Here is a 25,233-nt window from a genome sequence, read left to right on the forward strand (position 1 = left end):
TACAATTTGTTAGTGGTGGGTTTATGGGCGAAGACAAAATGTGAACAACTTCGGGTCTAGTGTGTGGCTCCTGACTAAGGTCGGAAGTGGAGGAGCCAAGCTGTCAATTTCAGAGATTGAAGGGACTGATGCCAATGTCCCGACTGATGGATTAGCAAATCCGGGATCAGGTCTAAGGTCCACGGATCGTCCACCGCATGCTTTTTCAGGTAAGGAAACCATATCTGGCGAGTCCAGGATGGGGCAATCAGCATCATTGCAGTCCTTTGCTGAGAAGCTTTTGAATGACTTTGGGAAGGAGTGGGATTGGAGGAAAGCATAAAGCAACCCTGTTGGCCAGGGTTGAGCTAGAGCATCGATGGCCGGAACTTCCTGATGTGGAATCAAGGAGAAGAACCTTTGGCACTTGGTGTTTAGTGGAGTCGAAAATAGGTCGCAGCACGTCCCCATCTCTTGAAAACCTGGGCTGCTACTGTGCGGTTTAGAGACCATTCGTGAGGAGAGAATTGTCCTGCTTAATTTGTCCGCCAATACATTTGACTTTCCGGGATGTGGGTCGCTACCAAGAAGCGGTTGGTAGCTACAGCCCATTCCCACACTCTCATGGCCTCTCTGCAAAGGGGATACGATCTGGTCCCTCCTTGTTTGTTCAGATACCAAACCACCGACATGTTGTCTGTGTGGATGGCGATGATACCCTGAGGAAGGAACTTGTGTAAGGCTTGTAGGGATAGAAGTACAGCCCTCATCTCCAACACGTTGATGTGGAGAAGAGCTTCGTCCGGAAGCCAGGAGCCCTGAACTAGCCTGCCCAGACAATGCCCCCCCCACCCTATCTGGGAGGCATCTGTCGTCAGGGTAACCGCTGGAGGGGGAAGAACAAAAGGTTTGCCCTGATCTAAGTTGGAAGTCTGAAGCCACCAGCGCAGGTCCCTTTTGCATATTTCCGTAATCATGATGTGATGATTGAGGGGGAGATCTTGAAAGGACCATTGAGTTGATAAGAGCCACTGAAGAATCCTCATGTGTAACCTTGCTAGAGGAACTAAAAGTACCGTGGCGGACATTGAGCCTAGAACCTGTAGGACCATCCTGGCTGGGGCTTTGGATCTCGAGATCAGAGCTTGAACTTGGCCCTGTAAGGTTCGGATCCTGTCGGCCGGAAGAAAGACACATCAATCTTGAGTCTATCTCTGCTCCTATAAACTTTATGCGCTGAGAGGGCAGCAAGACAGACTTTGACCAATTGAATGTAATCCCAGGGAAACACCCAGGAGATGGTGGCTTTGAGGTTGTCCATAAGTAGATGCCTGGTGGTGGCAGTCAGGAGCCAGTCGTCGAGATAGGGAAACACTTGGAATCCAAGGCTCCTCAGGTGAGCCGTCACTACTGCCAAACACTTGGTGAACACCCTGGGGGCTGTGGTGAGACCAAAGGGCAGAGCACAAAATTGGTAATGACTGGCTCCCAGGCTGAAGCGCAGATACCTCCTGGACGCCTGATGTATCGGTATGTGATAATAGGCGTCCTTGAGGTCTATGGAGCACATCCAAACATCCTTCTCCAACAAGCGGAGAATTGATTGCAAGGTGAGCATTCGAATTTGGATTTCGTACGGATAGGTTCAGTCTGCTGAGATCCAATATTGGTCTCAGGTCCCTGTCTTTTGGCACTAAAAGAACCTGGAGTAATTTCCTGATCCGATTTGGTCTGTGGGGACCGGTTGGATGACTCCTTTTGTAGCAGCTTTGAAGCTTCTGCGGCTGCTATTTCCCTTTGACTGGGTGGTGGGTCCGGGATTCTCTTGGATGGAGGGGGTGAGTATTTGAATGGGATGGTGTAACCTCCGGCACTATCCGAAGCACCCATCTGTCCTGAGTGATTGACTCCCAGGCTTTTAGGTGCTTGGCAAAGCGACACCCGACTGGCTCGAGCAGCACAGCCGGGCAATCCCTCATGTCGTGTGGGAGGCTGAAGAGCCACGAAAGGACTCGCGGTCTCCAGAATTGCGGGGCCCTCTGCCGCCTCTGGGACGGCGTCTCCTGAAAAATTTCCCGCCCTCTGCCTCTGGACGGGAATCTTCCTGCTGTTGGGAGAAAAACTTGAGATTTCCGAACCACATTTTCCCCCTCCTTTGGCCTTGGGGTAAGGCCGAAGGGAGTGGAATAACGGGCCCCTCGGCAGATAACGTTTTCCCTCTTGCTCACAGCGGGTAAGGGTGTCTTTCACCTTGGGTCCAAACAATGAGGACCCATCAAAGGGAGCGTCGGAAGGAAGACTTGAAGGCCTCCGCAAACTGACAAGCGGAGCCAGGCTTGTCTCGTGAGCCACGCCTGTGCCTGCCGCTCTACCCGCCTTCGGCCGCATAGGATATGAGCCTCATGGACGAGTTAGCAATTGGCGTCAGGATAGCCAACTGAGAGCTAACGGACTGGGCTAGCTGCTCAGGTAGGTTACCCGAGAGGAGTCTGACAACTCCTTGACCAGATCCCTCTGAAGCCTAGTAAAATGTGCCAAATAATTCAGAGACCTTAAGGTAAAGGCCGCTGAAGTCAGGGTGCGCTTCCGTACCTATCCATACTCCTAGACTCCTTATTAGGAGGATGGATGGACGTTGAAGCCTCTGCCACGTCCTGCTGTGTAGCAGATGCCACCACCATGGCATCTACAGCCACGCCTTTAGTAAGGAACTCCTTCTCGGGGAGCAGATAAGAATTTGTTCGACGAGAAGGGACTGGTTCCACAGTATCGGGTGTTCCCCCCCGACAAACTAAATCCAGAAGCTCGTCAAGGGCGGAGATACCCAGGAGGCGGAGGGCTGAGCCCCAAAGGCCTTGAGGAGCACTGATTAGATCCGCAGAGGGGGTTTGGACATCCAGCCGCCTCGTTGTTTGAGGATCTCTAAGATGTCTGCAAAGGAGACATCATCAGAGGACGACTTAGGGGACCCCTCTGCATCATCCATATCCGTGTCCGATGTGATAGACTCAGGGAAGTCCACGTGCTTCCTCTTGCACGATCTCTTCCTTGGGGGTTCCTCTGGAGATGACTCCGAAAAACCCTCAGGAAGAGGGGAACCCCCAATGGGGTAACCTCAGGCCTCGCGGCTCCGCTGGCCACAGACAGGGGAACTACCAAAGACCCAGTCTCCATGCCCAGGGAAGGTGCTGGTAAAACCGGAGAGATGGCCGAAGAGGATTTGGCCAAGGCACTCCTCATGGCTCTGAAAGCCGGACCTCCCGAATCCTGGGAGCGTCCAGTCTCCGGGGCCATGATAGTAGACGGAAGTCCCGCAGCACCGAGAGGGAGGCTCGGAACCGAAGCATCGGTCCCGAAACATCACCCTCGGGTCCAGCCGAAGAAGTCCACGTACCAAACTCGGACCCGAGGCCCGGTTGGAGTAAGGGTCGGAGCCGACCCTGAGATCTCCACCGGCTCCAAGAGCACCTGCTCCCGGAGCGAAGCAGTCGGAGGAGGAATAGCAATGGGATGGGTCATGGCCATCGGCTCGAAGCCAACTGGGTCGGAGCCGAAACAAATTTTTGGAAGACTGGGGACTGGAAAAGTCTTTGGAGCACCCTGTCTATATCAGAATCCGACATTCTCGAAGACCGAGAGGAAACAGAACGGGTTCGAGAAGACCTCTCCCTCGGCCCCAAGGGACTAGGGGACCGGCTCAGGCGACTCGATGAGAATCGGCGCCGAGGAAACACACACCAGATTCCATCGGTGCGAGGTAGACTTGCGCCGAGGAGGAAGTGTCTGGCGGGTGACCCTTGTCGGCTCCGAGAGCAGTGGAGCCGGCGAAGGTGACCCGCCTCGATGCCCCAGCAATCGGCTCCGAAGGAGTCGATGCTGGAGGCATCGAGGCAGACCGTTCGACCTCGGCTCCGAAGTCTTTGGAGCCGAAGGAGGCCTGCCTAGGTCTCTTGGCAGTCGGATCCGACGGACTGGTCGGAGCGAAGCCCTTTTCTTTGGCAGGAGTCGGAGCGAAGACAAGGCTTCTTCAAAAGAGGGTTTAATCAACCCTTTAAGAATTAATTTATTTTTCCTCTCCTGGAGGACCCTAGAGGAAAAAGCGTGACATACGCTACATGACTCCTGCAAGTGCTTAGCCCCTAAACAATAAACACAAAGTAGATGGTCATCAGTAACAGACATCTTAAAAGCACACTTAGTACATTTTTAAAGCCCGAAGGCCTAGGGGCTTGAGACATAATGTTAGCAATTCCTGACAGGAAATTTAACCACTGTAGAATCGGTTAGACCAAAAACCGAGGCTTACAGAAACTGTGTAAACACAACCTTAGGTGTACAAACCGGGAACTTTAACACAGTAAAAGCTCAGTTATAGAGTTTAACCTAAAGGCCCTGGATTGAAAGGGGCGCCAAAACAAACTCTACCCAATCACACACAATAAGTCCAGTACTCAATCGAACACAGCAATAGCAATAGCAAAAGCAATAGCCGTTAAAACGGCTTTTGTGAGATATAAGCACAAAAACTGACAGAAAAAGTAGTAATAAAAGCTACTCAGCCCAGCCAGCTCGAGACCACGTCCTTGCAGTTAAGCGGCAAACGAGATCTGGGGGACTGTTGGTGGTGCATCCTGGGATATAGTAAGCTCAGCCAATAAGAGACTTCGCTCTTTGGCATAAGCGTGCCGAGTCGGAGCCGAGGGATCGGCTCCGAACCCATCATTCAGAATGTAGGCGAGATAGGATCACATAACATCCAGACTGCAGTTGCATATCTATCGGACATCTACATTTATGGTAGGTACAAAACTGTACTATGTTCTTCAAGAATGCAACTGCAGTCATAACATATGGGTTGAATACCATAGCTTAGCTGGGGGAGGTGGAAGCACTAAGAAAAGGATGGTGTAGCTATCAATCCCTGCAGGACTGCCGAAGCAAAGCCTGCTCTGGATCTGGAATATAAAGGAAGGTTGTAGTGTTTGGAGAATGTATGCACGGAGCTCCATGTAGCAGCTTCTAGAATGTCTTTTGTAGGCACCCCTCTTAAGAATGCTGTAGAGGTGGCTGTAGCTCTGGTAGAGTGTGGTCTGATATTGGCTGGTACACTCTTTCCATGGAAGGAATAACATAATCTGATGCAATGTCCAATCCATTTTGAGATAGTCTGTTTGGAAATTGCTTTCCCTTGTACTCCAGGGCGTAAGCTACAAAAGCTGATCACACTTCCTATTGGCCTTGGTTCTGTCCAGGTAGTAGCGAAGTTGTCTGTGAATGTCCAAGGTATGCAACAGTCTTTCCCCTTTGTTCTCAGGATTGGGAAAAAAAGTAGGCAGGTGAATTGCTTGACTCAAAGAAACCCTAGATACCACTTTTGGCAGAAAGCTAGGGTTGGTTAAAGGAGACCCTGTCTCTATGAAAGGTAATGAGCGGTGGTATTGCCATTAGGGCCTGTAATTCGAAACCCTTCTTGCTGAGGTGATTGCCAACAGGAAAGCTGTCTTCCATGAGAGGAAATGTAAGTCCACAGAAGCTGCTGGCTCAAAGGGGGGTAGAGTCAGTTTTTCTAGGACAAAGTTGAGGTCCCAAGCTGGAACTGGGGCCTTTCTTGGTGGCTTGATATTCTTGATTCCTCTAAGAAATTGCCTTAACAAAGGATGTGAGAACACAGGTGGATCAGTGTTGTATCTAGCTGAAATAGCTGAAGCATGTATTTTTATAGAAGAATATGAGAGTCCATTCTGTAGCATATCTGCCAAGTATTCCAGGATGAGTGGGATGTTCAATAATGATGCATCATGACCCTTGCTGGTATTCCAAATGCAGAATCTCTTCCATTTTGCTGAATAAACCTTTCTGGTGGATGGTCTGCGGGTTTCTGTTAATATCTGCTGAACTTCCTTGGAGAGAAATAGATTGAGGTTATTTATGGAATCTCCCAAGCTGTTAGCTGGAGCGTCTGAATGTTGGGATGTACTGTCTTGAAGTTGTTTTGAGTCAAAAGATGGGGCCATTGGGGAAGGGCCCATTTTTTGTTGTGGCATATGCTCCGTAGTAGTGGGTACCAGTGTTGTCTTGGCCAGTCTGGAGCTATTAAGATCCCTTTTGGCTTCTCTGCTTTGATCTTTAGTAGTACTGTGGTCATCAGTGGCAGAGGTGGGAATGCATAAATCTTTACGAAGTTCCAGTTGAATGAGAGAGCATCTGTTTTCCATGCTTGTGGGTGATATGTCCTTGAACAGAACTTTTGCAGCTGATGATTGAGGTGGGAGGCAAATAGGTCTACTTCTGGCCTGTCCCATGTCGAGGTGAGCCTTATGAAGATTTCTGGATGTAACCTCCACTTGTGGGGGTCTAGGAAATTCCTGCTTAGGCTGTCCGCCAGCACATTGTCTTTGCCTGGAACAAACTGGGATTGCAACTGTATGTTTAAGCTCAGTGATTTTTCCCAAAGATTCATTGTCAGTCTGCAAAGGGGGTAAGAATGGGTGCCCCCCCTGCTTGTTTAAGTACCACATGACAGTGGTGTTGTCTGTCCGTATTAGCAGGTGGCCTTGCTGAAGTTGTTGTCCAAAGGCCTCGATGGCCTGCATGACTGCCAGCATTTCTTTTTGGTTGATATGCAGATGTGTTTCCTTTGGAGACCATTGTCCTTGAATACATCTGCCCTCCATGTCTGCCCCCCATCCAAGGTCTGAGGCGTCTGTGGTCATTGTTTGTGTTATTTGTGGTTTTTTGAATGACATACCTGTGTCTGCCTGGCTTACCGAGGCCCACCATCAGAATTCCTTTTGTAAGCATGGAATAAGCGGTATAGTTGTCTCTAAATTGTTGCTGTGTTGAGACCATAAACTTTTTAGGTACCACTGAAGCTTTCTCATGTGTAGTCTTGCTAATGGAACCAAGAGAATGCATGATGCCATGTAACCCAGGGCCTGTAGGAATCTCCTTGCAGTCATCTGGGTGAGCTTTGCCAAACCTTTGAAATAATGAGTTAACTTCTTTTGCTTGTCTTCTGTCAGGTAAGCCATTTGAGAGGTTGTGTCTAGATTGGCTCCTAGGGAAGTAATCTGCTGGGATGGCTGCATTCTTGACTTTTGGAAGTTGACTGTGTATCCCAGAGCTTGTAGCAATTGAATGACATAATCCAAGTTTTTTGTCAAAATCAGTTTGTCGTCCGCTTGTATGAGGCAGTCATCCAGGTACGGGTATATTTGAATCCCCTGGAGCCTGCAATGAGCAATTACTGAAGCCAGGCAATTTGTAAACACTCTGGGCGCAGTAGATAAGCCAAATGGCAATGCTGAGAATTGATAATGCTCTGGCCCTGCAAGAAATCTGAGGTATCTTCTGCAGCTGTGTCTGATAGGGACATGCAGGTATGCCTCCTTGAGGTCCAGAGTAATCAGCCAAGACCCCTTGCCCAGCATGGGAAGGAGTTGCTGTAAGGTCAGCATTTTAAACTTTGGTACTATGAGAAAGGTGTTTAATGCGGACAAATCCAGTATTGGTCTCCATTGTGTTTCTTTTCTTGGAACAAGGAACAGTCTTGAGTAAAACCCCTGGCCTTGTTCTTGTTGTGGAACTTTTTCTATTGCATTGATCTGAGCAAGCAGAGAAATTTGCTTGAAAGCCTCTGCCCTCTGATTTTGCGGTAGGTTTGGCATGCCTTGTTTCCTTGGTAAGGTATGAAAGTGGAACCTGTAGCCTTGGTCTATAATGTCCAAAATCCATTTGTCCTTTGTCAATCTGTGCCAATTGTCTGAAAACAGAGATAATTTTCCGACCAAGGGAGCTTCTGTTTGCTCTTTGGTAAGCGGAAGTACAGGAAAGTCATTGGGATTGTCCCTGTGGGGCAGGAGAAGCCCCTGTGTCACTTCTTTGGTTTCCTGGCTGCCATTGTCGTCCCCTGTAGGAACCTCTGTATGGTCCTCTTCCTCGGCCACGCCTGCTTTTGCCCCTTTGAAATCTTTCAGTATTAGGAAAGGACCAGTTTTTTGAAGGCCAATTCCTGCTGAATCTGGGTGGCTGAACCTGGAGGAAATCTTTGACTGTCTGAACTGACTTGGCTTTTCCTCAATGGTCTTTAATACATCTTTAGCATTAGCACCAAAAAGCTTGTTCTTTTCCAAGGGTGCATCAAGAAGTTTTGCCTTAACATGATCTGGTAGAGGTTGTTCTTTTAACCATGCATGTCTGCGAATGACCGCCCCTGTCATAGCTGCCCTACATGAAGCTTCCAATGCATCATATCCACACTGAAGGAAGTGATTGCTAACTTGCTGAGAATTGTGTACAGCCTCCTGCAAAGACTTCCTATCTAAAGGATCAGGAGAGGCCAAAGTTTTCTGTAAATCATCTAACAGGAAATCCTGGTATTGAAACATATGAAAGAGACAATTGAGAGCTCTCATAGATAAAGTAGTGGAGGTGTAAACCTTCTTCCCCCATCTCTCTAATGACCTAGCTTCCCTGTTGGAAGGCAAAGGATTTTTGGAGGTGGTAGCTGAAACCCCTTTCGGCCCCTGTGAAATAGTTTCTAAATCAACAGCATGGGCCCTAAAGAAATGAGAATGTGTTTCAGGAACTCTATAGTATCTGTCCGGCTTGGCAGGAGCAGGAGGGAGAGTATCAGGGTAACACTGGAGTCAGAGTATAAATCATCCAAAACATCAAGCACAGGAGGAATAGCTAAGGGCCTGTGCTGTGGCTTTTTAAGGAAGGTATGAAGGCGCTTTCTGGAATCAGAAAATTCCTGGCCTTGCCACTTAAAATGTTCCCTCATGGAATGCAGAACTTCCCCAAAAGAAATATCCTCAGGAGGGGAGGCCGAGGGGATGGAGTCCTCTGCATCTGAGTCCTCGTAGGCCTGGAAAGGCTCTTCCAGGCGATCGGAGTGGCCAGAGGCCTCAGAATCTTCATCTGAAGGCAGAGGGTCAGTGGGCTCAACCCTGGGCCTCTTATCAGGAGGAGGCTGAGATCCTCTCTCAGGATGGGCCTGGGAACCTCTGATCATGGAGATTAAGTCTGCTGCCATAGTCATGATTTGTGTCTCAGGAGTAGGCTGAGGTAAGGCTTTAGCAGAAAGGTGCTTAGTCTTGCTAGCTGCTTTAGCACGTGTGTAGGCCTGGATAGACATGGACATGGGAGGCCTAGCAGCTCCACGTGCAGGAGTGACCTTATCCACAGCAATGGTCTCGGGCATTTCCTCGGTAACAGTATCCGGAGGAAAATCAATAACTGGCGTCGGTGTCGTCTCCGGTATCGGAGGTATCGGTAATGTGGTGTCTTCGGTTCTGAGCGGTGAAATAACCGCCTCAGAGGGAACCGGGCACTCAGCGTAGGTTTTGGCGTGGTGTCGGTGGAAGACGCGGGCCGAGGATGGCGGTCCCAGTCTTTACGTTTTTTAGGAGTCTGCGATGTCGGTAACTCCGACGGCATCTTGTAATCATATTTTTCGCCGAAAAAGTCTTCAGCGAACTCCGCCCGGCGCCTGAGAGTGCAATTATTAAAGCGAACACAGGCGGCACAGGCCGAGACGTTGTGGTCTGGGCCAAGGCAATGAAGGCAGTAAGAATGGAAATCCTTATGAGGTATTTGTTTACCACAAGACAAACAATTATTAACTTTTTCAGTAATTTCTGACATCGGCTGAGGCAAGAAAAGGTCCCCAACGGGGTACTTAGCTTTTTTGATGACTTCGGATCTAAGAATACAGGAGCTGACCGACCGGCACTTGCGAACTGCTTCTGCTTCGGGCACCGCGCGGCAAGAAAGACTGAAGAAGATGGCGTCGGCTGATGCTTATGTACTCCTGCCGCTGTGAAGTCGGAGAGAAATGCGACATCAGCCGACGTCGGCCCCAGACTTTGGAATCCGGCCAACCGAGGGCTGCCTGTGGGGCAGGACAACCCATATGTTATGACTGCAGTTGCATTCTTGAAGGACATCTGCACTTTAACAAAAGTGCAGTTTCGCTTTAAGTCACTAGACCGAACCTACCGCACTAAAATGGAGGACATTGAAAAATGGGCTATGTCCTCCACTGTGGTGCGATAGTCAAGGACCTTAGGGTTAGGGCACAGGTCATGGTAAGGGGATAGCCCTACTAACTATCCCCTTACCCTAACCCATGCCCTAACTCGAAAGTCCGTGACTATCGCACCACAGTGGAGGACATAGCCCGATTTGGAAAGTCTTCCACTGTGGTGCGATAGTCACGGACCTTAGGGTTAGGGCACGGGTCAAGGTAACGGGATAGCCCTACTAACTATCCCCTTACCCTAACCCATGCCCTAACCCTAAGGTCCGTGACTGCTAGTGGGTTCGTGAAAGTGCACTTTTGCGTTAGTGTGGGTGTACTTTTGAAGTTCGAAGTAGTATACTTTCGTTCTTCAAAAGTACACCCACTGAGACTGCACTAATTCTGACAATGTTTCTGGGACTTCGACCCATCACATAACTGCCCAAATCAGCTTTCTTGGGACTGTTATATGCTTTCTCCAAGTCTAGGAATGCCCAAGCTGGACTTTTACCTCATCTCTAGCTTTTTCTCAACTATCATGTCATACTACAAACACTGGATCAGTTGTGCTACATCCTGATCTGAATCCGAATTGCTCATCCCCCATTTTACTTTCAACTACTCTGTATATTCATTTATCAATCACCCTCTCCAGCACTTTCATGCAGGGTGACAGGAGTTTGATAACTCTACTTCCCACAGTTAAGAATGATCCCTTTGTTCTTGTACAATGGCACTGGAGAATGCTTTTTCTCCAGTCATCTGGGAGTACCTCTTGGAGCGATTTCTCCCCTAAACACACCCAACATCTTGATCACATCTGCTGTGACCCTATCTGAGCCTGCTGCTCTCCCTAACTTCATTTTCCTTATTGCTGTTCTTACTTCTTCTAGGGTGAGCTCTACTTACTCTTTCTTTGTAGGCTGTGTCTCGGGCAGAACAGCTTCTGTGGGATTTTCTTCATTCAGAAGCTGTTGGAAGTACTCTTTACAGGTGCCTCTGATGTTTTGTGAACTGCTGGTATCCCTTATAAAGGGTGCTGGATGATTATCTGTTTTTGTCTTTGCCTTGCTACCTGATAAAGAGTTTCTTGTACCATCTGCTGACTCACTTTCCAGAAGCTGGAAAAATGCCTTTGATGACTTTTTTTTTTGTTATTGCAACTGCTCTCTTAGCCTCTTTGTTAGCAAAAGTACAGTTTTGTACCTACCATAAATGTAGATGTTCGAGGATCCACATTGCTGCAGTCCTAACTATTGGGGTAGTCCGCTGTCCAGTCGGCCCGAATACCAAAGTATATGGCTGACGTCGGTCACGGCGCATTAGACTGACGTCAGTACGTCAGGGTACTAATGCGCATGACCGACGTCATATCCTCAGTCTTTTCTTGCCCCAGATGTCAGAAGACCCTAAAAAGACAAGGCCAACACCAAAACACACCAAACATACCTGCACCAAAACATATACAATATATACAAAGGTACCAGAATATAATCTCACCTACACAACCACCCCTAAACACAGAGGGAAGGAGGGAGGGTAAATTGGACTGCAGCAATGTGGATCCTCGAACATCTACATTTATGGTAGGTACAAAACTGTACTATGTTCTTCATTCCACATTGCTGCAGTCCTAACTATTGGGTAGAATCCCAAAGCAGAGGTAAGGGAGGCTGGCAAATCATAAGGAAGCAGGAGCTGATAACATGCCTTGCAAAATAGCTGTGGCAAAACCAGCCCTAGACTTAGAGTAGAGAGGAAGGTGGTAATGCTTAGAGAAAGTATGCACTGAACTCCAAGTAGCTGCCTCCAAAATATCCTTAGTTGCCACCCCTTAGAAATGCTGTTGAAGTGGCAGTAGCCCTAGTGGAATGAGGCCTAATCCCAGCTGGAATCTCTTTGCCATGATGGGAATAACAAAATGCAATGCAAAACCCAATCCACCTAGAAATAGTTTGTTTTGACACAGGCTTGCCCTGCGAACTCAAAGCAAAAGAAACAAACAACTGCTGAGACTTTCTAAAATCCTTAGTCCTGCTTAAATAATAACGCAATAGCCTGTGTACATCTAAAGTGTGCAAAATCTTTTCCCCTTTATTTTGGGGATCTGCATAGAAAGTAGGCAAATGAATAGTTTGGTTTAAAGCCACACTAGAAACCACCTTAGGCATAAAGGAAGGATTAGTACGTAATGATACCCTATCCTTATGAAAAATCAAAAAAGGCTCAACCGCCATAAGGGCCTGTAACTCAGAAACCCTTCTTGCAGAAGTAATGGCCAACAAAAAAACAGTCTTCCATGACAAGTATTTCAGGTCAGCAGTAGCTGCAGGCTCAAAAGGTTGTAGAGTAAGTTTCTCCAACACAAAATTGAGATCCCAAGCAGGAGTAGGAGCTCTACGTGGGGTCTTATATTCTTTGCCCCCTAAGAAATTGCTTGAATAAAGGATGTGAAAACAATGGTGGGTCACAATCATAGTGAGCTGAAACTGCTGCAGCATGAATCTTAATGGAAGAGAAAGACAAACCTTTGTCCAATAACTCAGTAAGATATTGAAGAGCCACACTCAAATTAGGCTCAAATCTCCAAATTCTGTGCTGCAGTCCAAAATAAAAATCTCTTCCATTTTTCTGCATACACTTTCCTTGTACTAGGTCTTCTGGCTTCCATAATCACATTTAAAACCTGTTGAGGAAGTTGAGACCTGCTGTCTTTCAAAACAGAATATGCCAGGCTGTTAGATGAAGAGTTTGAAGCTTGACATTGAGCAGATGACCGTCCCTCTGAGACAATAGGTGTGGAATCAAGGGTAAAGGCCATGGAGGCTTCCTTACCAGACTCCTCAGTAATGGGTACCAGTGCTGCGGAGGCCAATCTGGAGCTATTAAAATCATCCTTGGCTTGTCTTGTCTGACCTTTAGAAGCACCTTTGGGAGAAGAGGCAGAGGTGGAAAAGCATACACATGAAGATTTTTCCAACTGAAAGAAAGAGCATCCACTTTCCAAGCTGTGTGATGAAATTCCTTCTGCAAAACTTTGGCAGCTGGTGGTTTAGTGGAGAAGCGAACAGATCTATGTCTGGAGTTCCCCATGACACTGTCAATTTTGAAATACATGAAGATCCAGTTTCCACTCGTGGGGATCCATGATTTGTCTGCTTAACACATCTGCTAAGGAGTTCTGTGCTCCGGCAGAAACCTTGCCTGAAGAGTTAGTTGCAAGCTGAGCGCAGTCTCCCATAAAATCATTGCTTGCCTGCACAATGGGTAAGAATGTGTTCCCCTTGTTTGTTGATGTACCACATGACAGTTGTGTTGTCTGTTAGAATCAACACCTGCCCTGGAAGAAGTAACTCCTTGAAAGCCATTAATGCAAACTGGACTGCTAACATCTCTTTCATGTTGATATGTAGATGCTGTAGTCTGGCAGGCCACTTGTCTTGTATCCACTTTCCATCTAGATGAGCTCCCCAAGCAATGTCTGAGGCATCTGTCGTTAGAATCTGACTTGCCTCTGGCCGGGTCACAGAGAGTCCCTTGTTTAGGTGACATTCCTGAGCCCACCACAAAAATTCCTTTTGAATGCAAGGTATTATTTGAATGACAGTGTCCAAATCCTGGCAGTGCTGTGTCCATAGATTTTGAGATACCATTGTAGCTTCCTCATATGCAGTTTGGCATTGGGAAGCACCAGAATACAAGATGCCATGAACCCTAAGGCTTGAAGGACTGTCCTTGCAGTCAGCCCGGACTGAAGAGATAATTGATGGAAGTAACTGGAAAGATTCTTTTGTTTGTCCGGGGTTAGAAAGGCCATCTGGGCTGCTGTATTCAGTCTCACACCCAGAAAGCACATGTCTTGAGAGGGTACTAGACTGGACTTTATTTCGTTCACAGAATACCCTAGGCATCTTAGCACTGCTATGACATATTCCAAATGCTGTAGAAGGTCTTCCTTTTCTTGAGCCAGAATCAGGCAGTCGTCCAAGTAAGGATAGATTTGAATTCCTTTTAGCCTGAAGTAAGCTATCACTGGAGCCAGAACCTTTGTGAATACTCTGGGCGCAGTAGATAAGCCAAAGGGCAATGCAGAGAACTGATAATGAAAATTTCCAGCTCGAAAACGCAGATACTTTCTGCAACTTAGTCTTATAGGCACATGAAGGTAAGCTTCCTTGAGATCTAAAGTTACCATCCAGTGATCTTTGCCCAGTAGAGGTAAAAGCTGTTGTAACGTCAACATTTTGAACTTTGGAATGTCCAGATAAGTGTTGAGGATAGATAAATCCAAAATTGGTCTCCACGTGTTCCCCTTCTTTGGTACTAGGAACAGGCGAGAATAAAATCCTAGGCCCCTTTCTGGCATAGGAACTGACTGAATGGCTCCTATTTGGAGTAACAGAGAAATTTGTCTGCGAGCCTCTGTTCTTTGTAGAGGAGGAATGTCTGGCATGCCTTTGAAAGGAGGCAAGGTATGGAAATAAAACCTGTAACCGTGGTGAATGATATCCAGAACCCATTTGTCTTGGGTAATTAAATCCCAATTTTCTTTGAAAAGAGACAGTCTTCCTCCTAGAGGTGCCGCCAGACGAGAAGGTACTGGCAGCTGAAAAGGCAGGTCATTGGGTCTGCTTACGAAAGGACTGACCCCTGCCCTCACCAGAAGTCTGAGCAGGTGAACTCCCTGTCCTAGGCCTAAAAGAACCTTGAGCTCTGCCCCTACCACGTCTAGACCTACCCCTAGACTGGGAATCATAAGCAGGATAAGTCCACCCCTTAGTAGGCCAATTTCTACTAAACTTGGGAGGCTGCACCTGCAAAAAATCCTTAACAGTTTGCATAGACTTAGCCTTGTCCTCCATTTTCTTTAAAACTGTTTCCACAGGCGAACCAAACAACACATCAGACTGTAAAGGAGCATCCAAAATCCTTGTCTTAACATGCTCAGCTAAGTTCTGATCTCTCAACCAGGCGTGCCTACGAAGAACAGAACCAGTGGCAGCCACCCTGGAGGAGGCCTGCACAGCATCAAAACCACATTGCAAGGAATGTTTACCCACTTGTTCAGACACATGAACTAAATCCTGCAACTCTTTACACTCAATACCTTCCGCCAGAGCATCCACCTTAGATTTCAACTGTGAAAGAAGATAATTCTGATATTTTAACATGTGAAACTGACAATTCAACGCCCTCATGGCTAAAGTGGAAGAAGTATACACTTTCTTTCCCCATCTATCCAAAGCCCTTGCCTCTTTATCAGGAGGGACAGGATTTTTAACAACTGAGGCCTTCACACCTTTAGGCCCCTGAGAGACAGTTTCCGGGTCTGCCCTAGGACTCTTAAAAAGATACTTATGAGTGTCAGGCACCCTATAATACCTATCCGGTTTAACTGGGGCAGGAGGCAAAGAGTCAGGATTCAGGGAAGCCTCTGCAAAAACATCTTCCACCACATTCAAAACAGGAGGTATAGCTAAAGGCCTATGCTGGGGTAAAAACAAGAATTCCCTAAGCCTTTTCCTGGAATCAGAGAAATCTTGCCCTTCCCATTTAAAATGCTCCCTCATGGAATGCAGAGTCTCTGAAAATGAAAAATCCTCAGGAGGAGAAGCTGAAGGAGTAGAATCATCCACATCAGAATCAGAATAAGGAGGGTACTCCTGCAAGTCTTCAGCCGAAGACTCAGAAGCCTCCGAGCATTGCTCAAAACTCTCAAACTCAGGTTCCACCCTAGGCCTCTTATCAGGAGGGGGCATAGAACCCCTTATCATAGTAATCAAATCCTCTGCCAGTTTAAGCATATGTTTCTTAGGCAAAGACCCTGAGGCACTAGGAGAAACCCCCACTGAAGCAAAACTTGGCCTGCCCCTCAAAGAAGCCTTGGAAACAGAAGGGGAGGCTCTAACCACCTTAGGAAGAGAAGGAAGAACAGCCACCTGAGAAGCCCCCTCAGCCTGGCCTACTTCCTGAGAGGAAACATCCTGTAACAGTAAAGTCTCTCCCTGAGACTCCAAAGAAACACCTGGCAAAACCTCTGGCTCCACTGAGCCCTCTAAAGAACCGACGTCTGGGACTGTCGGTTCTTCCACTCTAGGCTTTGCTGCTTTGTCCTTGCGTTTTTTAGCCGAAGCCGGCGTCGGAGCATCCGACGGCATTTTATAATTACAACGCTTCCCAAACACTAACCTGGCACAGTCTAACCTTCTCTTAATAGTGCGTTTGTTAAATCTAGCACAAGAGCGGCATCCAACAACGCCGTGCTCAGGCCCTAAACAAGGTATACACAAAGTATGGTAATCCCTATGAGGTATCTGTTTCCCACAAGAAATACAGTTATTCACTTTTTCTGACATCCGGTTAAATACTGAGGCAAGAAAAACCAAAATATTCCCCAACGGGTACTTAGCCAACTTTGATTCGGTCTGAAACTCTGACTTCAGAAACTTTCAGAACGCCAACCTGCACTCGCAAAATTGCTTCTGCATCGGACCATGCGGCAAAAAAGACTGAGGATATGACGTCGGTCATGCGCATTAGTACCCTGACGTACTGACGTCAGTCTAATGCGCCGTGACCGACGTCAGCCATATACTTTGGTATTCGGGCCGACTGGACAGCGGACTACCCCAATAGTTAGGACTGCAGCAATGTGGAATGAAGAACATCCAGTATTTCTTCTTAGCCTAGTCCATCTTTCTACCCTCCACTTCTTCCTTCACTCATTTATTTTGATAACTTCCTGAACTACTGCATTCTATCACAGATTTCCTTATGTACCTTATTTCCATATCTGGCTCGGCCATGTCAGTTATACAATTCTGCATGCATGCATGCATGCTGGTTTGATATGATAGTATTCTTCAATACCTATTTCTTCGCCTTCCTGAGATGCTAGATCCTTGAGTATTTCTTTGAACTCTTGTGCAAACTTTTTAATTTTTCTTGAATTTTCTTCTTGTGCAGACTGTTGAATATTCTCTTGGAATCCCAGCTTGTGTAACAGATTTTGACACTTTGAAAAAGACTATACAAAGATAAGAAAGTAATCTAAATATGGAACAAAATAGATATCATGTGGCCTGCAATGAGCTGTAACTGAAGGGTCACATTGTGTGAATACTCTAGGTGCAGTGGATAGTCCAAAGGGTAAGGTGGAGAACTGACAATCTGAGTCAGACACACAAAAACCTTAAGAAACATATGGAATCTGGAATAGGAATGTGATGAGCATCTTTTAAGTCTAACCAGGAAACTTGAAAGAGAAAGAAGGGGTAACAGGTTGTGAAGTTACAAACTTGCTCCTCCGTCAAGTCCTATGAATGTTGCAAGCAAAGTTTAGGTCCCTAGATTGGGTAGATCTGATGCAATTGGTTTTGAGAAAACAGGAAAGTTCTACCAGGGTGGGACAGAAGGATGCCTTGTAACCCAGGCATGGATCACATCTCAAAAATTTGTAAGAGACTGAGTATAGAGATAATGCTTTGAGGCAATCTGCATATGACATGTTTTATATGCTGAATTCTTTTTGTGAGGAACCTCTGCTGCATTCCAGTTGCTGAATATGCCTGGTCTGATACATACCAAAGGGCGTACTGTACCCAGTTACGGACCTAATGAGGGCCACATACAGAAGAATGATGATCTCCTTGGACCTAGGTGTCATGCTCTTACTTATAAGTTCAGCAACAAAGAAAGACGTGCTTACTGTTACATACATTGGTCGAAAGCCAGGTTACTGTCTAGATATGTCCCCAAATCCATGACTACTGGGTCTACTAACTGGGGAGTGTTGCTGATGAGGTATTTACCTAAAACTGCATTTCTTAGCACTAAATTTTAATACATGGCTTTGGTTCATAGGTAGGTACTAGGGTATCTGCCCCAAAGGCATTTATAAGCCTAGCCGGAATGTGTTGACTTTCGCCACCCCCTTAGATTAGTTCCCTGTGCCTCTGTCCAGCAGAGCCACTGAAGTGATCCCTGGGGTAAACTTCCTGTTTCTCATCCACTTGTCAAAGTTTTTCTTGAAGAGTGTTAGTGAGGAGCTCTGCCTAATGTAGACTGGAATCTTGTTCCAGAGCAAGGGAAGTCTCTGGGACAGGACTCTATCCCTCCAGCACATCCTATTTATTGTTGTGGTGAGGTTTAGACCCACAGAGCATGTGGCTTAAGGGGATATGGTTTTCTTTAGGTGGAGCATGTCCATCAATTCTGGGTTGGACATGGACTTGTATGCCAGGCAGAGATCACCTCTGAGTAGGCGGTATGCAACCGAGTACAGCTGGAGGTTCTTCAGCTGAGCTGCACAGGGCATCTGTTTGAGGCCAGTGATCCTCTTTGTGAGGTACTTCTGTGGTCTTTCCAGCTGTTGCAGGTGTCTTGTAAGATACATCCCAAATGGAGAGTTGTACTCTATGATGGGTCTGATGAGTGATGCGTAGAGGGGCACAATGACCTCTTTTGATCTGGATGCAAACCCTTTTGTGATTAGGTGGCCCACATAAAAGAATTTTCTAACCACTTTGGCAATGTGATTATCAAAGGAGATATTACTATCTACTTGGGTCCCCAGATCCCTTATTTCACATTCCGTATTTAGGGGGCTACCACCTATGTGGTAATTTGTGGGTACTTTGTTTTTTCCAAAGGGGGTGACTATGGACTTTTTGGCATTTAGCTTGAGGCCATGGTTTTGACACCAGGTATCTGTCTCACTGAGACCCTTTTGGAGGATGTCGGTGTCAGCTGGAGAGTCAATTATAGCCCCTAGTTTGCAGTCATCTGCGAACTTGGTCAGCCATAGTCCTCCTGTGCTTGCCTGTACCTCTGAGAAGTATATGCTGAACAGGAGGGGTCCTAGGACTGCGCCCTGGGGAACGCCACTTGTAACCGGTTTACAGTCAGACCTAGTTCCCGCAACTCTTACCATGTGGGTTCTGTCCGTGAGTCAGTTGGCAACCCATCTCATGATGTAGGGGTTTATGTTCAGGCTGGTTAGCTTGTCTATAATACCAGAATGGGGAATGGTGCCAAAGGCTTTTGCGAGGTCTAGGTAGGCTGTGTGGACTAACTTTCCCTCATCTATAGCCTTGGTAACCATCTCAAAGTCGTCCACCAGGTTTAGGAGGCATGATCTGCCCTTAACAAAGCTGAACTGGGTAGGGTCCAGTGTTTGGAGGTTCCCAATGTCTTTGTTATTGAGATCCATGATGATGTATAGCCTTGCAGACCAAGTTAGTCAGGCTTATAGGGCGATACTTCCCGGGGTCTGTTGTGGCTCCACCTTTGTGGAGCGGAATAACCGTTGCTGTGCGCCACTTTATGGGAGTGTAGCCTGTGGAGAAGCTGAGTTTGAACTGCGTGTTTAGGTTAGGGGTTAGTTCATCTTTAAGCTCATGTACGATGCAGTCTGGGACACCGCCCAATTCCACTGATGCTGTGTCTTTGGCTTTGGAGAGGGCTGTTTTAACCTGAGTGTCTGATTTTTAGGGGCACTACATTCTTCTGGTATGGTTATGGACCCTTTTGGGGGTGAGAGGGGGGTGAAGTTTGCACTGAATCTGTCTGCCAGGATGTTGGCAATATCAGTCAGTTCAGTGTATTTTGTGCCACTCTGCACTAACTCCGAGCAGATCTGGGAATTGCCACTTAGATTCTTGACATATCTAAAGAATGCCTTGTGGTTATCTTTGGAGTCCTTGGCAATTTTTCTTTCGAAGCTAGCCTTGGATGATTTTATGAAAGATCATAGTTTCTTGGTACTAGTCAAGTGTCTGTTTTGGTACTTCCTATAGAAAGTTAGTGTCTCGGGGGGGAGAGGGGGTTGATCTGTTACTGCTCCTAGTTTGCACTCGTCTGCAAACCTGGTCAGCCAGAGGCCTTTAATACTGGATTTGACTTCCAAGAAGCAAATGACAAAAAGAAGCAGACCTAGCACAGAGCCCTAAGGCAAAGTGGTAGTGACCACCCTCTTTAAACATAGGAGTTAATACCTAATTCTATGAGTTTCTTTACAAAGCCAGACAGGTCATTCACAACTGTGGGAAGTACAGAGATGTCCTGTCACCCTGCATGAAAAGTGCTGGAGAGGGTGATTGATAAATGAATATGCAGAGCAGTAGAAGGTAAAATAGTACTGAGAATACTGCATCAAATGCCTTAGCCAGGTCAACATAGGCAGTATGCTACATTTTGCACTCATCCGTTGCCTTGTTGACTTTTCCAAAGAAGTCTACCAAGTTGAGTAGGTATGATACACCCTTGACAAAGCCAAACTGGTTTGGATCCAGAGTCTGAAAGTTTCCTATGTCATTATGAATTATTTTCATAACAATTCTTTCCATGGCATTGCATGCAAGACTAATCAGACTTATGGGTCTGTAGTTTCCTAGGTCTATTGATGGACTGCCCTTGTGCAGAGGGATGAATATTGCAGTCCTCCATTTAGATGGTACAAAGCCTGTCTACAGGCAATGGTTAAATAGTGACTCAGGAGTTGTAGATAAGCCATGCTTCAGGCCTTTTATTTAGGAGGCATCCTGGAATATTTTCAAGGCAGTTTGATGCAGCATTCGTAGCCTTAGAGAGAACACTTAGGACATGCTCCCTACAGATAATTTTGGTGGAGTAATGTTTGGTGGGATTACTTGGGGGGGGGGGGTGGAATGGAGTTTAATTTGTCAGCTAGCAGATGTGCTACATCTTATAGTTCTGTGTAAGTTCTGGGCATTGTTTTCTACAGTCTGAGGTTTCTGACATAGTTAAAGAAGGCCCTGTGATTGTCCTTGACCTGAGAAAATACCACTACCTCAAAACTGGCTTTGGTAAAATTAATCTGACCTCTTATTTGTTTGTTGAGCCTAATGACACACTTTGCATCCCACTGGGCATTGTACTATCTAATTTTAACTACTTTCTGGAATTCATAAACTCCAATGCCCTGGATCAACTTATCCACACCCCACCAGGGGCAACAATATCCTAGATCTAGTCATTACCAACATGAGTGACTGGTGTTCCACACCTGAAGTCAACGCCTCATTGGTCCGATCCGACCATAAGCTAATTACCCTAGATATCCACATCCTGCCTCCACTCCCCATTAAGGAAACCACGGTAAAACATTTCTCCAAAGCCAACTTCATGCTTAAGACAGAAGTGGTGAACTTCATGACACCCATGCAGATGGACAATATGGTTACGACTACTGAATCCTATACCATTGCACTTTATAAGCACTTATTACACGAGTGCAAGGATCGTGCTATCCCAAACAGAACAAAGACGCTATCCTCCAAAAAAAGGAAGCCAATCTGGTGGTCCCCTGCCATAAACAAACTGTACAACAGACGGAAGAATCTGTTGCAAAAAAGAGTAAAATCCCATGAGTGGAGAAGCTCCCTGGTCAGCTTCAATAAGAAGCTGTGATCCCTAATAAAATCCTCCAAAGCTAGTTATGAAAACAAAATCACCACTGATTCTAAAGACAACCACAAAGCATTCTATAGCTATGTCAAGAATCTCAATGGCAACACTCAGATCTGCTCTGAGTTACAGCACAATGGCACTAAATATACAGACCCAACTGATATTGCCAACATCCTGGCAGATAGGTTCAGTGCTAACTTTACCCCACTCTCACCCTCTAAAGAGCCTATCTCTATACCAGAAGAATGCAAAGTTCCTGTAATCATGGCTGCACAGGTAAAACCCACACTTTGCAAAGCCAAGCACAAACATCCATGGGACCAGACAACATCCCAGGCTGCATTCTACACGAACTACAGAACAAACTGGCACTCCACCCAAGTACCATGCTCAGTCATAACCTCACCTCAGGCTTTGTGCCTGCTGAATGGCGCACAGCGACGGTTATCGCACTCCACAAGGGGTAGCCACCACAGACCCCGGGAACTACTGCCCCATTAGCCTGACGAGCCCAGTCTGCAAGGCCATGGAACGTATCATCATGGAACTTATAAATAAAGACACTGGTAAATCTCCAAACTCTGGATTCCACCCAGTTTGGGTTTGTAAAAGGCAGATCATGTCTCCTAAACCTGATAGACTTCTTTGAAGCAGTCACCAAAGCCGTAGACGAGGGTAAGGTGGTTCACACAGCCTATCTAGATCTTGCCAAGGCTTTCAACACCATCCCCCACTCTGGAATTATAGATAAACTCATTAAACTAGGCATAAATCCCTATGTCACAAGATGGGTTGCCAACTGGCTCACTGACAGAACCCGCACTGTGTAAGTAGCAGACTCCAAATCCGACTTCAGACCAGTGACAAATGGAGTGCCACAGGGTTCAGCCATGGGTCCTCTCCTGTTTGGTATCTACTTCTCTAAAGTACAGGCTAACACAGAAGGTCTTTGGCTAACGAAGTTCACAGATGACTGCAAACTAGGAGCCATAATCGAAATACCTAACGATGTGGACATCCTACAAAAGGGCCTCACTGAGACAGATGCCTGGTGTCAAAGCCATGGCCTCAAGCTCAATGCCAAAACGTGCATTGTCATCCCCTTTGGTAAAAACTCTGTAACCATGAACTACAACATAGGCGGTAGTATACTTAACACTGAAAGTGTGACAAGAGACCTTGGGAAACAGGTGGACAGTAGTCTCTCCTTTGATAATCACATTGCCACAGTAGTCAGGAAATCCTTCTACGTGGCACACCTCATCACAAAAGGTTTCTCATCCAGAAAAAAAGAGGTCATTGTTCCCCTCTACTCATCACTCATTAGACCCATTATAGAGTACAACGCCCCTTTTGGTATGTACCTCACAAGACATCTACAACAACTGGAAAGGCCGCAGAAATACCTCACAAAGAGAATTACCAGCCTCAAACAGATGCCCTTCGCAGACCGTTTCAAAAAACTCCAGCTTTACTCTATTGCATATCGCCTACTTAGAGGTGATCTCTGCCTAATATACAAAGCTATGTCAAACCCAGAGCTGTTGGACATGCTCCACTTAAAGAAATCCCAATCCCTCCGAGCTACACGCTCTAGGGACCTAAACCTTGTCACCACAACAGACAGAACATGAGCTATGTTGTAGATTCATGAGGCAATGCATCTCAGTGTGCAAACAAGTTGCTCTTAGCACAGCTGTAAAGATTCAGGGCTAATTCTGCTACCGACTGTTCCCCATAAAGAAAAGCCTTCACAATGATGTGATCAATGATGCTAATTAGTAAAGAACAGTTTGTGAGATTCCGTTTATATGATTTTCTTGAAGTGAAGTAAAATGGCAAACAACTAAATGGAAGATGATCTGATTATTGGAATCTATAGTCTGTTGCTATTATTGGGTATATTATTTTTCTGTTAAAGAACAGCAGAACTTCTGTAACTATTTAAATTACGAATGCCACTTAAAATCATTTGGGAAACACACTGCGTTGAAAGTTTCCCACTAAGAGATTTTTTTCAGAGGAGGACTAATATTCAGTGATGCGTTGCTATTCTATTTTAAGTAATCAATTAACTGCTCATTTACCAATGAGTAATGCTGCTACATATCCATAGAAAACATGTCTACCTGTTTCGAAGTGGGGAAATAAGCTGCCTGTTAAGAAGGGTCAGCAGATAATCCAACAGGCAAGAAAATCAACAGACCAGGTGAGCAAAGCAGCTTGTTATCTGTCACTACAATTATTCTTTTTATATATGTCTACTAGCATATGCAATGTATAACAAATTACAAATGACTAAATAAAAAAAGTGTGTGTCTGAAACTCAAATCAGAGAATAAAATGAAGCCAGACTGATTTTATGTCTGTCAAATTTAACTGTGGTCATTCTCCACCATTAACCTATAAACAGAAAACAACTACAAGGAAACTCAAAGACAGAATGGAAGTTCAACAAAAGTTGTCACCAATAGTGTTCACTAAACTTCAAGTTGAAAATAGGACTTACCTCTCAGTACCAATAACTCAATAATCGGAACAGACACAGTGATTCTGACCAACTACAAAACTCTTGAAACAAACCAACCATGGGCATTCTGTGTGAAACGGTTTGTCGGTATGGGTCAGACTTAATATCCTGCTCCAGTTTTTAATACTTACCATCAAAACGGACACGAGGTCTTTCTAAGAACATCTGTCTCCATGAGGTATATGGAAGCAATTTATTACTGCTTCTACCCCACACTTTTAAACAGATTAAGCGCCAAATTTCAGGGTCTCTGGGGAGGAAAAAGAAGAAAACTTATAATCACACTACATAAGACCAAATAACGGTAACTACAACTGATGAATTCAATAAGAAACAATCAGAAATACTGAAAATTAAAAAGTAAAATTACTGGATTTAGGGCACTACATTAACTCTTGGTTAGAAGTGCATATAGCAGAACGCAACAAGAAATTCATAACTCAATCAGGCATAATTAATTTACTCATGTTGGAGCTTTTCTCCTCGGGCCTCTACTGAAAAGGGATATGTATCCAGCTAGACTAGCCCGGTCAACAAATGTAAATAAATAAATAAATATATATATAAGGCATTAAGAGTTTAGTCTTAATTTACTTTTTTTTAATCTCTTACGTGTTACTCTGTAGTAATCAGTATAGAAATGACCTGAACACCACTCATCATACAAGCACTTTAATCCTTTAACTATTTCCACTACTGCACTTAATACTACTTTTTTAAACTAGCCCCCCCTCCCAGTGATTTCATTTCCATTCTTTATTTCTCCCTGTTCTTTCATATTCAGGCTCTCTCTCTCCATCTCCCCCTCTTTTTCTCAACAACATATCCCCAGTGTTTAAACTTATACTAGCATTCTGGTCTCTTCTGATGTATAGACTATCACTCTCTATTACCTTGGACAGTCTCTGCTTTGTTGTCTGGAATTCTTGAAATATTAACTTACTCCTGGATTGTACACTCCCCTGATTTGCTGTCTTTAGTAGTTCTGATCCTTTTTATTTTTTAATTCATTGCTAACTGCTTTTCTCTGTTATATTTTATTTTGTGGAAGCCTCTAATGAAAATGGTCTTAGTTCAAATGGACTTTCATGGATAACAAACAAAATAAAATAAAACACAAAAAATAATAATTGGTATATGTGGTAAGCTATATGCTCCTATTCACAAATACATGTATTGAAATATGCACCAGTTTTGTGTGTGCTGTGTTTGTTTACAGCAATGCAAAAATAACTACCATATTAAAAACAAAATAATTCCACAAAAGAGT

At 45.6% G+C, this 25,233-nt stretch overlaps 1 protein-coding gene across 1 annotated transcript in view; it reads right to left on the reverse strand.

Annotated features, from left to right (window-relative positions):
• FBXO9 (F-box protein 9) overlaps nucleotides 1–25,233 on the reverse strand; it is a 1,636,589-nt gene that overhangs the window by 541,434 nt on the left and 1,069,922 nt on the right. The window contains exon 8 of the mRNA XM_044063757.1: nucleotides 24,095–24,213. Within this exon, the coding sequence (XP_043919692.1) occupies nucleotides 24,095–24,213 (119 nt within the window). The remainder of the gene's footprint in view (nucleotides 1–24,094; nucleotides 24,214–25,233) is intronic.

Source organism: Protopterus annectens, chromosome 2.part2 (assembly GCF_019279795.1).
Source record: "Protopterus annectens isolate FY-2018-M chromosome 2.part2, PAN1.0, whole genome shotgun sequence".
Classification (NCBI taxonomy): Eukaryota; Metazoa; Chordata; order Ceratodontiformes; family Protopteridae; genus Protopterus; species Protopterus annectens.